Source organism: Gracilinanus agilis, chromosome 4 (assembly GCF_016433145.1).
Source record: "Gracilinanus agilis isolate LMUSP501 chromosome 4, AgileGrace, whole genome shotgun sequence".
Classification (NCBI taxonomy): domain Eukaryota; kingdom Metazoa; phylum Chordata; class Mammalia; order Didelphimorphia; family Didelphidae; genus Gracilinanus; species Gracilinanus agilis.
In genome coordinates, this window is record NC_058133.1 from 463,248,423 (window position 1) to 463,260,528 (window position 12,106).

Below are 12,106 nucleotides of genomic sequence, written 5' to 3' on the forward strand. Positions count from 1 at the left end.
TATTACTAAGTTTCTCTTTTAAAATGTAAATACACTACAGGAGGGCTGAACCTACTTTATCAAATAATCAAATGCCTAAGCAATGAGCTATAAGTATAATAAGAACATGAGTTTTGGTAGTGAGATGTGAAGGAAAAGGACATTTTGTAACTTGGAGCAGTTTTTTGGTGAAGGACAAGCTAAACAAAATCTATTTTTAATTGTATAAAAGTATGCAAACAAGATACAAGAAAGTAGTAAAAGTTATATGATGCATAAAACTGAAGGTTGGCAACATGTGAGCACCATCTCAAGGTCCTTGGGAACTGACTAGGAAATGATACAAAGACCATCTATTTGTGGCAGTTCCAGGGACCAGCTACTTATTCTTTCTTTGGGAGAGAAAAGAAGAACCCAAATTAAAAGGGCCAGTGAATTGAGGTTTCAAATAACAAATAAAACAATTAGCCTAGTCCAAAGCAACCACATTTCTTACCTCATCCAGACCAGGAACTTGCTCTTTCTTTTTCTTTTGGGAAGAAAAGCAGGGAGTCAAACAAGCCTGTGCATTCTAGGTGTTAATAAAGTTGTGACTATCACCTGGACCTTTGAACCATGTGTAGTAGTCACCTTGAGTGGGATAAAATGACACCCCCCCTCCTTATTACAAATTAAGAATCTGGAGTCAGAAAATTAAGGTGAAAGAAGCAGTCTTATTTAACATTCTTTTAGAGATAAGGGGAGCTACTGTTTATTGCTCTTGTATCTGGGGCCTTCTGTCTTTTATCAATCTCTTCTCCAGGCTTAATCTTTAGACAAATATTCAACAAAAGATCTTTGAAATTCAAAACAAACTAGCCATATTTTTCCTAATTGGGGTATTAATTAAAACATTTTATTTCACTCAACTTGATTAACTCCTATATCAAAATAGTTGCTCATCCAAAGTTGTTTCCCCAACTATTCCTAAAAGTGAGGACTGTAACTAAACAAAGATTAAGTTTGTTTCCTCGTTTAGCAGTTACCTGGCACATAATAGGAATCTAATTAAGTGCCTACTATAAAATAAGTACTTAAAAATACCATCAGTATTTATTTTATGGGTGAGTAAACAAGATAAATTAAAGGTAATTTGATGTGGCAACACATCAGGAAGATCAGAAAATGCTTCCGGTAGAAGGTGACTCCAGTTATTAAGGAAATAAGGAAGCAAATAGCAGACCGAGGACAGCCTTACAGAGGCTAGATACATAGGTAGAAGATGAAGTGTAGTTTGTCTGGACTGAATAGTGTGTGAAGGGGAATGTAACATATTATTAGCCAGGAGAAGTAGGGTAGGGCCAGGTTTAGAAGGCATTTAAATGGGCTTCAGGCACTTCTTAGCTGTATGATTCCAGGCTGGTCACTTAACCCCAGTGGCCTAGCCCTTGCTGCTCTTCCCTTTTAGAATTGATACTAAGAAGATAAGAGTTTGTGTTTTTTTAAGGTTTTTAAATGCCAAAGGAGTTTTTATTCAAACCTAGGTGTGTAAGTGAGCTTGATTAGACTAGTGACATGATCAAGCCTGTAGTTTAAGAAAATCACTTTGGGATCTACAGGGAAGATGGATTTTTAAAAGGATAGACTTGAGGCAGGAAACAAATTAGATAATTTCATTAGTCCAGACCAAAGGTGAGGAGGAACTGAACCATGGTGACCATGAGAAAGAAAAGGGGAGAGATGTGAGAAATGTTGTAGAGGTAGACACAAGACCTGGCAACTGATGGAATACATGAAGGAAGAGAGACCACAGTTTTGAACTTAGATCACTAAAAGGATTGGAGAGTCCAAGATAAAAAATGAGGTATTTGGAAGGGAGATTGGTTTTGGAGAAAAGACAATGAGTTCTGTTTTGGACATGTGGAATTTGAGGTGTATGTGCTACATCCAATTTAAAATATCTAATAACTGCCTGAAGATTGAAGTTCAAGAGAGATACTAGGGCCAGCTCTATAGATTTGGGAATCATCTGCATAGAAATGATCATTCACCATTCCCTCCCCTCTCCCCACCCCCCACCCCCACCCCCCCAAAAAAAGAACAGCATTGAGACAGGAAAAGTCCTGAAGATAGAGTCTTTGGATATACCCATAGATATGGGGTGTGATATGGATGATGAATGAACAACAAAGGAGTCTGAGAAAAAGTGTTCAGATTGGGGAATAATCAAGAGAAATTGTAGTCACAACCCCCTCCCCCCCAAAAAAAAAAATAACCAAGAGGGAAAGGGATTAGCAGGGCCAAATGCTGCAAGGGAAGTTAGGAAGTGTAAAGACTGAGAAAAAGCCATTAGATAGATAGACAAATTATGGATCATTGTTATCCTAGGAAAGAACCATTTCAATTTAATGATTTGATCAGATGCCAGATTGCCAGGAATTTAGAAGTGATAGGAAAGAAAGTAGAGGTAGTGAGCATAGATGGTATTTTCTAGGTGTTTACTCAATAAAAGAGAGTTGAATATTTGGGTGGAATTGGTCAAGTGAAGGTTTTTAAGGATGGTGGAGAACCTGAGCATATTTGTGGGCAGCAGAACAAGAGCTAGTAGAAAGAGAGAAATTGAAGATTAGTGCAAAGGAGGATAGAGGAAGTGGGAAGCAGGGAAGTAAGGAAGTAAGGGCACAGTTTTCTGTGGAGAAGGGGTCAGCTATCCCAACAACTGCCACCTCTAATAGAGCAGGCAAGCCAGCCTAAAAACATTCCAAGAGAAGCAAGAGTAAACTTGTGCCCAGGCAAGTGAAGCTACTACCACCTCCCTTGAGTTCCAGAAGGAGGTATTACAGGACCTTTGACCCAAGAACCTCTCTTCTTTCCATTCTAGCCCCTGTAGCCTACAGGGTAGGCTACTTCTATAGAGAAAGGGTTAGGCATCCCCACAAACTTATGACCGACTGCCACTTACAGATTCAGCAAATCAACCTAACTAAAGCCATTGGAGCATCCTGAAGGAGAGATCAGAAGCCAGGCATATCAAACCACAATCATTACCTCCCCTCAGACTACAGTGGAAATAGTCCATGACCTCAAAAACAAGAACCTTTGAAGTATCTATCAGGATCCTCCAAATGACCTGATCTTTCTTTCAGCCTAAACCACACAACCTGAATCAATGAGAGGAGAAATTATTGGGAGAAAGGCTCACCTTCCTCACTACCAACAATGCCAAATGCTGATTAGCTGTCACCCTGGGCAGTTAAGTTCAAGAGCCTTAGGGGTTGACAGCACACAAACACCCCACCCCTCCTTAGGTACAACCTAACCCTCACAGCCAAGCCTCAGCTATTGACCCAAGGAAGGAAGTTCTTTCCATCACAGTTCTTGGCACTGCCAAATGGTTCATCATCAAAAATTGATATGACTTTATCAATAAAAATGACATTTTTAAAAATGGGATATTACCATCCACTTTGCTTCTATGCCCTAAATAAAGATCATGGAACTCTTTCCATCTGACTTAAAATTGAAACCTTCCATATTGTCCGGGTCCAGCCGGACACAACCGAGGGGTCCGGGGAAACGGCAACCTAATTACCCATAGGGGAAGAAGAGGGGAAACCTCGCGTGCAAGACACAGAGTCGTTTTGATGGATACGAGGCTCGTTTATTGGAGATCTATGACAAGAATATATACGCAGAGGGCAGAAGGGGGTGGGCAGATACTAAGGGGGAAAGGAACGCGGAAAGGGAGCATAGAAAATCTCTGGTGGCGTCTTACTGTCTCCAAGCAAGGCTGGGCCTATGATCAATATCTTATCTTAGAAGAGTGAATGATATCTATTCTTAGAAGAGTGACTATCTTTTCTTAAAGTCTTGGTCCCTAACACCATATGTGTTGTATCCCTCATTAGAATGTAAGCAAAGATTTTTTTTTCTTTATATTTTTATCACTAGCTAAGCTTAGCACAATGCCTGGGCACATTGCAGATACTTAATAAATGCTTGTTGGTAGACTGACTGAGTTAAAATAACTTGAAAGTTCATCTTTAATACTTTTGTTAAAGATAAGACTTAAGTCTGTGACCTAGACAGCAAGAGCATTATACAATGCTTTCACTATTACAATATTTTTCAAAAGTAAGTTTTCTTTTACTTTATTTTCATAGTTTTTGATGTAATATTAATCTTATTGAATTTACTAATTTGTATTTTTTTAACAGTGCATTTGCCCAGTATAATATGGATCAATTCACTCCAGTGAAGATAGAAGGATATGATGATCAGGTAATTTCTGTTTCTGACCTAAAGAGATCTTAATAAAAGCAAAAGCTGTTTGAAAGTCACTCATTAGGACAGCCTAAATTGGGCAAAACTAAGATTTTGTTCCTCAATACAGTATTATTCCTAAAATTAGGTTTAATTGTGACCCTTTGTACAAATTATCTACTGGAAACATCCATAGTAATGAGGAGGGTCATCTCTAGCAAGGGAGCAGAACAAGTAAGATGAGAGATTAATTCCTGCAATAATGTCTTATTTTCTAGTTATCCATCTACTTATATACCATTAAAAATGGGTCTTGAATAACTAGCAAATAATAGAATAAAGATTTAGCTTGCACCCGTGAGAATTTTCAAAAATAAATGTTGGGCAAAATGTTAATTTTAATATATTTATATCTATAAATTTTTATTGTGTTTGAAAGGTCTTAATTACAGAACATGGTGACCTGGGTAGTGGCAGATTTTTAGATCCAAGAAATAAAGTTTCCTTTAAGTTTGATCATTTACGAAAAGAAGCAGGTGACCCCCAACCTGAGGACATAGATGGAGCTCTAAAATCTTGGAGAGAATCCTGTGACAGCGCATTAAGGACCTATGTGAAAGATCATTATTCCAATGGCTTCTGTACTGTTAAGTATCTATTTATTTTACTATTATATAAAATTCTTTGTACATACATATACATTTACTTCATGCATTGGAACTATAATCTATTATATATCAATTATTTCTTCTTATTTAAGAATCTTTGTGTTTGTTACCCAACTCACTTTTGAGACAAATGGTATGAATTATTTGACACTACTACATTTGTTTCTACAATAATGTTTAAATCCATATCAGATTAGTGCTATTTTGGCATTGATATTAATAGACCCTAACTAAAATGTTAGAAAATACTTAAGTTGGACATGGAGAAAATGTCAAAATAAGGTTTTGGGGAAGAGGCCTTGGCCCTATGTATGATTCTCTGAAGGATAATTGTCCTTGATAAAATAAAAGGATTTTATTCAGAAAAGAAAATTTATATATTTTTTTCAAAACATGGTGGTGATAAGAATATCTTTAAAATTACAGCTGTCATAGAGAAAGCCAGCCTTGACATTGATTTGGAAGACCTAACCTTTGAATCCCACTTCCATCACTTAATAATTGTCCTTCAATCTCAAATTCCTCATCTGGAAAACAGGAGTAAAAAGATTTTCTATCACCTACCTTGTATCCTCATTATGAGGAAACCTAACATACTGCATAAATGTGAGTGATTCCTGTAGGCCAGAAGTTGTGCAATAAAATTTTAAGACCTGGATAAGAGGTTTAGTGACCCCCTGTTTTATAACTATAATATTTTTGTCATGCTTTGGCCTTACTGGTATATTGTCATTTCAGTTTTATCCATCCAAAGTAACATAATGTGAGTAATGCCTAAGTGAGTTTTATATAGCCTCTGAAGTCTTTTTTTTTTCCCCCTTTCACAAATAGGTTTATGCTAAAATTATAGATGGGCAGAAGACTATTATTGCCTGTATTGAGAGTCACCAATTTCAGCCTAAAAACTTCTGGTAAGAATATAGAGGTTGAAGGAAGCTTAGTAACACAGTGGATAGAAAACCAGGCTTGAATTGGGGTGGACCTGGGTTCAAGTCACGCCTCAGACACTCCCTAACTAAATGGCTCTGGGCAAGTCACTTGACCCCAGTTGCCTAGCCCCTGCTACTCTTTTATCTTAGAGTTGATACTAAGACCTAAGATAGTGGGGTGCCCCCCCCCCCCCCCCCGCCCCGCAGGGGGAAGATGTAGAGGCTGTCTTCTGTTTGTAATGTTTATTATAAAGTTACTGGTTACCAGGAGTTGTGGGGTTTTTTTATTTGGGTTTTTTTAAATAGTGCTCCCCACAAAGAAGGGTTAAAGCAACTTGATATTTATGGCTGAATCTTTTTGAATCCTGATAAAATGTAGAAAGTTTCTTGCCCTATCCATTGGCAATATTCAGCCTTTGTTTTTTCTTTTCATTTTCTGTCCACTTTGTTCTCTAATTGAATTTTGGTCCTGCCTAGGAATGGTCGTTGGAGATCAGAGTGGAAGTTTACCATCACACCACCTACAGCTCAGGTGGTTGGAGTGCTAAAGATTCAGGTGAGGTCAACTGGCCAAATGATAATGAACTCAGGACATGAAACATCTTCATAACTTTGCTTCAAAATTTAATTACATTCTATTTAAATGTGCTTTTAAGTTATTCCAGAGCTTAGATTTGTAATAAGAAAGTGAATATGGGCTTTTTATAGAATGAAAATGGCAAATTTATATTGTATCCCGACTTAGAGCCTACTAACTACTAATCTACTAACATGGTATATAACCTGCCTTTATAGAGAAAATACCCACAACAATGAAATCGAGATCTTTTAAAGTTTGAAATACAGGCCTAGAGAAGGGAGGTCCTGGGTTCAAATCTGGCCTCAGACACTTCCCAGCTGTGTGACCCTGGGCAACTCACTTGACCCCCATTGCCCACCCTTACCACTCTTCCACCTAGGAGCCAATACACCAAAGTTAAGGGTTTAAAAAAATAAAAATAAAAAAAGAGTGCACTACACAAAGGCACCAAACCTATTAAAAAAAAAAAGTTTGAAATATTTCTGTTTGCAATGTTGTGAATAACTTGCTCAGAGATGATGTGTTTTTTTTTTTTTTTTTATTTAATTTTAAACCCTTAACTTCTGTGTATTGACTTATAGGTGGAAGATTGGTAAGGGTAGGCAATGGGGGTCAAGTGACTTGCCCAGGGTCACACAGCTGGGAAGTGTCTGAGGCCGGATTTGAACCTAGGACCTCCTGTCTCTAGGCCTGACTCTTACTCCACTGAGCTACCCAGCTGCCCCCTAGAGATGATGTTTTCATATGAACTGCTTATTTAATTTATTCAATCATTCCTTCTTACAGGTACATTACTATGAAGATGGCAATGTCCAGTTGGTTAGTCACAAAGATGTACAGGATTCAGTAACTGTTACTGTAAGTACAGAATGCCTCCTCTTATAATATTGCTGTTGGCCTTGAAGGAATCTGTATTCTACTTCATTTCTGATCTTAAAAGTAAAATTTAAACACAAAGTTTTCTGTCGAGATTTTGACTTTGGAGGTCTCCATGAATAGAGCAACATGCGGTTCCTGGGACAATCATAAAACCAGTTATACCAGTTGCCAGTTTAATCTTTGACCTAGAGCAGTAGTGATGGCTCTAGAGAATGTGATGTTCTTTCTCTCTGTGAGGTGATCATACAGTATGTAACGAATTCAGAAATCTCTTCTCTCCACTATAGCCAAACTTAGAAAATGTTGACCAGTGAGATAGCAGAATTGCTTGCTAGAAAGCAGTAATGCCTTTCACTGGGAAATACATGGTGACTAATATAGTAAGCTGCTCTTCAGTTCAAAAAACTTCAGTACCTGTTATATGCAAAGCACTAACTATATCCCCCAGAGTTCCTCTGAGAGACTTGGGGAACCAGAGTCATTTTTTTGCGTGTGTTACATCCATTGATTACTCCCCTAGCCATGGATGTGGCTACCAGGAGGTTAAGTCCTTGTCCAGGTACCAGTTTGTTTAAATTTTTTTTTAATCCTTCCTTTCTGTCCCAATAACAACTCTAGGACAGAAGAGCAAGAGCTAGACAAACAGGATGAGGTGACTTACTCAGGGTTACACAGGTAGGAGGTGTCTGAGGCCAGATTCGAACACAGGTCCTCCCAAATCTAGGCCTGGCACTCTATCCCCTTCACCACCTAGCTGCCCCTTATATTTAAGTTAAAAGGAAAGCCCATGGACCAGCCAGAGATATTGTAGGAAACAACCCCTTAATGAGTTTGACTGCTGAGAATAATATGTAAAAAATGGGAGACAGTTTAGTGCAAAGTTTAATTGATAAGCAGTGGGGAAGAGGGGGGGAAGGGAGGAGACCCTCTATACAATTCTCACACATTAATATGGAGGTTTATATAAGGGCGTCAACATAGCATCAGGAAACACAGAAACACAGATAAATTCGGCTAAAAAGACATGTTTCAAAGAGCCTTTGGTGGCCACTTGGTGCTAAGCCATTTATATGTCAAAGTTTGGTGCATATAGGATTTTGAGGATACACAGGTGAAGGGAGAAAAGCAAGCTGTTGGAAAGAAAATATTTTCAGATCCATCACTGTACTATACTAACCTTAAAAAATATTGTTGCCAGGATTTTTCCATGAAGAGATTCTATTAAGTTACAGCCTCCCTTAAGGGGGAGATTGTCATTGCAGTCTCAAGATCACCAGGCCTAAATCTCATAATACTCTAATGACCAAATTCTCAATCTTTTACCTTTGTCCTTTTCTACTGAGTGGCAGCAAGAAAATGAAAAGATAAGAAAAACTTTTTCTTTTTTAATCTGAATCTTTAAGCAAAATATGTCTGGTTGGGGCAGCTGGGTAGCTCAGTGGATTGAGAGCCGGGCCTAGAGACAGGAGGTCCTAGGTTCAAATCCGGCCTCAGACACTTCCCAGCTGTGTGACCCTGGGCAAGTCACTTGACCCCCATTGCCTACCCTTACCACTCTTCCACCTATAAGTCAATACACAGAAGTTAAGGGTTTAAAATTTAAAAAAAAATAAATAAATAAATATGTCTGGTTGTCATCAATCATAAGCAGCAATTCTGGGAGTTAATAAGTTAATTTATAAAACTGATTCCTCTGGCACAATTTCTTATTTTCAAAGGTGTGTTCTGATCCTCTTCCTTTAGAGAATAAATTCCTTTATTCATTTTTTATATACTACTTATATATGATCAACTTATTCATGCTTTTTCTCGCCTTTTATTAGGATGATATACAAACTGCCAAGGAATTTATTAAAATCATAGAACATGCTGAAAATGAATATCAGGTAAGATGGGGTAGTTGGATTTTTTTGGTTATTTTTTGTTTGGTTTTTGGTAATTTATCTAGAGACATCGAATCTGTATGTCTTAATACCTTACCATGCATCTATTTTCTTTAATATTAATATGTATCAAGACTTGAGGATCTTGACTTTTCTGAAACTCTTAGATTTGCATTTCCCCTTGGCTCCATTTTTAAAATACAGTTAATTGGGGTTCTTAAATTCTTCCGCACTAGTGTTTCCTTGATTTGCTTCAGTGATTAGAAGAAACACTCAACAAAAAAAAATCAAGTCCTGTCATTTGGAGGCTACCCAAGCACCTCCTTTATTACTCAAGCTACTTTTTTAATGCCACCTGATCTAGCTTCAGTTTCTGTTCTAGACATTTATCTACAAATCAATTATCTATTTCAGACCGCCATTAGTGAAAACTATCAGACAATGTCAGACACCACATTCAAGGCCTTGCGCCGGCAACTTCCAGTCACCCGCACCAAAATCGACTGGAACAAGATACTCAGCTACAAGATTGGCAAAGAAATGCAAAATGCTTAAAGCTGGATGTGAAATTCTCCAATTGTAACATGCAAAAAAAAGAAGAAGAAGAAAAAGAAGAAGAAGAAAGGAAAAATAAAAGATTCAAAGTATGGTCTCTTATAAGTAGGTGGTTTATAAACAAGTGTGGTATTTTGCTAGGGCTTTCAAAGTTAACAGGTTTTCTAGCCTCTTGGAGTACTATTGAACCAATAGCATTGTCTTAATGTTTTTTTGTGTGTGTTGTCCTTGCCATGTAACTTCCTATTGTGATTGTATCTACTTGTAGGATTTTTTTAAATTCAGTTATTTTTAACAGTGTAAAGAGAAAGAGATATGTCCTGGAATTTATGTACTGGTTAGAAAATTTCCTAGCCATGAAAGCCCTCTCACAAACAGGCAGGCAATGTTTTCAATACTTAACCCACCTAGCCCTGGTATACCAGTGGTTTTTACTGATCAACCAGTAGCTAAAGATCCAATGCTACAAAATATATCTACATAAAATCCTTTCTCTTCTGACTGCTGATTGCCACTTGATGGCATCCTAGTAACTGTAGATTTTTAAATATTTAGAATGGGGTTTTAAGGTCTGGAAATTCCATGATAACCAGTTTCTCTGGGAAAAATTTGGAGGTTTTGTGTTGTTGTTTATTTTTTAATCCAAAGACTTGAACCACATTCCCTCCAAGTGAACCTGTTTGCTTTCTTCCTTTTCCCCTAGTAACATAGTTGTTATAGGCATCTGCATTTTTAGAATATAGTTACCCCATTTATATATTTTTTTATATTCAAGAACTGCTGACACAGTCTGGATGTAGAAGAATAAATATTAAAACTTGAAAAATGCAGATGCCTAAGGAATAATAATAGGCATTATTGTGCTTTAATGCTTTGTGGCAGGTGACTAGAGTTTGTACTGTAAGTGTATGAATCAGACAAGTGCATAAATCACGAATAAAAACAAAAAAGATTTGCACCAAAGTGAGAAGAATAACTTCTAAGTAGTGTCTTTCTATTGTTACCTGTTTCTTAATGTACTTAAAGGGAACACTGGCAATTTACTCTAAATAGTTTGTAAAACTTGTTTGACATTCTTCTTCAGTCCTGCCTGCCAAGAACTCAAGTCAGACAGTGATACAGCAGCCCTTCCAAGAGGGTGAGTGAAGGTATGTGTTCCATAGCTCTCCAAACACAGAGCCACCATGGATTTGTTATAGTTAGTATCAGAACTATGTATGGTGAATTTATTCTACATTGTTTACACATAGGTGACCAGGCCTTAACAATAGGTCATTTTTTAAAAGAAAAAAAAAACAAGTGCTGTCTTTCTATCTCCAAATACACATTGAAGAGGAGAAGGTTTGTGCTGAAAGTGGCATCGTTTTTGTTTAGTAATACAGTTAAGCAAGAGTGTTTCCAAAGTGTCCCGTTACTTATGTAAACTTTTTTCCAAAATAAAATATATTTGTATTATTTGCCATTCATAATATCCATCCATATTACAAAATCCTCTGTACCTACTAGTAGAAAATACAACCGTTTTGTTCTAAAGTTGTTTGAGTCTCTCCTTTATAATCTCTTCAGTTTTGCTCTCAAGGTGGGAAGTAAAAATGTCCATTTTTGGATCTAGTTTAGGAAAAATATTCACGCTATCTGAATCTGGTCCCTGCCCCTAATATTATATCCTAGTATTATATCCTCGCTGAACTTTGAAAAACTTAAAGAAATCAACCTTAAGATAGTTAGGAACTGTCTAAATAGCTTGATTCCTGTTAAAGGACAGGACAAAGCTAGTTGTGTGACCTTGATAGCACAGAAATCAGTTGCTGGACCTTGAGGCAGAAAGACCTGAATTGAAAGACTCAAGAGATTTACTCACTTTGTGACCTTGGGCAAGTCACTTAAGTGTTCTTTGCCTCAATTTCCTCAGCTGTAAAAATGGGGATCGTAGCACATACTTCATGAGGTTATTGTCAGAATTAAAAAAAATAATTGTAAAAGCACTTAGCACAATGCCTGGCACATAGTAGGTAAATACTTATTCCCTTCCCTTAACCCCACTTCTCTGGGCCTGAATTTCCTCACCTGTAAAATGAGGAGATTGTTCTAGATAACCTCAATAGCCTGCCCTTTCTGGTCTGACATCATAAGTCCCTGAATCTTTGAAATTTGTAAACAGTGGGCTTATCTCAGAAGGTTGTTTTCACCCCCTCCCAGTCTGCTTTAGCTACAGATTTATGGGAATTGCTTTTATCATGTTTCTCAAACAAGAACTAAAGGGGAGTTTCTGGGCCTCACTCATTCCAAGGCCAGTTCAGATCTTCATGTCTTCTAGTAAAGTAACTCTCTGCAACATGTAACTTGTGCTGACCTCAAACATTTCTACCACTGGCTTTGCATTCCTCCATG

General features: G+C 37.5%; 1 protein-coding gene across 1 annotated transcript in view; it reads left to right on the forward strand.

Moving 5' to 3' along the window:
• CAPZA1 (capping actin protein of muscle Z-line subunit alpha 1) overlaps window positions 1–11,232 on the forward strand; it is a 70,137-nt gene extending 58,905 nt beyond the window's left edge. The window contains exons 4-10 of the mRNA XM_044672335.1: window positions 4,176–4,239; window positions 4,661–4,867; window positions 5,721–5,800; window positions 6,296–6,374; window positions 7,185–7,256; window positions 9,101–9,163; window positions 9,575–11,232. Of these exons, the coding sequence (XP_044528270.1) occupies window positions 4,176–4,239; window positions 4,661–4,867; window positions 5,721–5,800; window positions 6,296–6,374; window positions 7,185–7,256; window positions 9,101–9,163; window positions 9,575–9,715 (706 nt within the window). The 3' untranslated portion in view covers window positions 9,716–11,232. The remainder of the gene's footprint in view (window positions 1–4,175; window positions 4,240–4,660; window positions 4,868–5,720; window positions 5,801–6,295; window positions 6,375–7,184; window positions 7,257–9,100; window positions 9,164–9,574) is intronic.
• The last annotated feature ends 874 nt before the right edge of the window (window positions 11,233–12,106 follow it).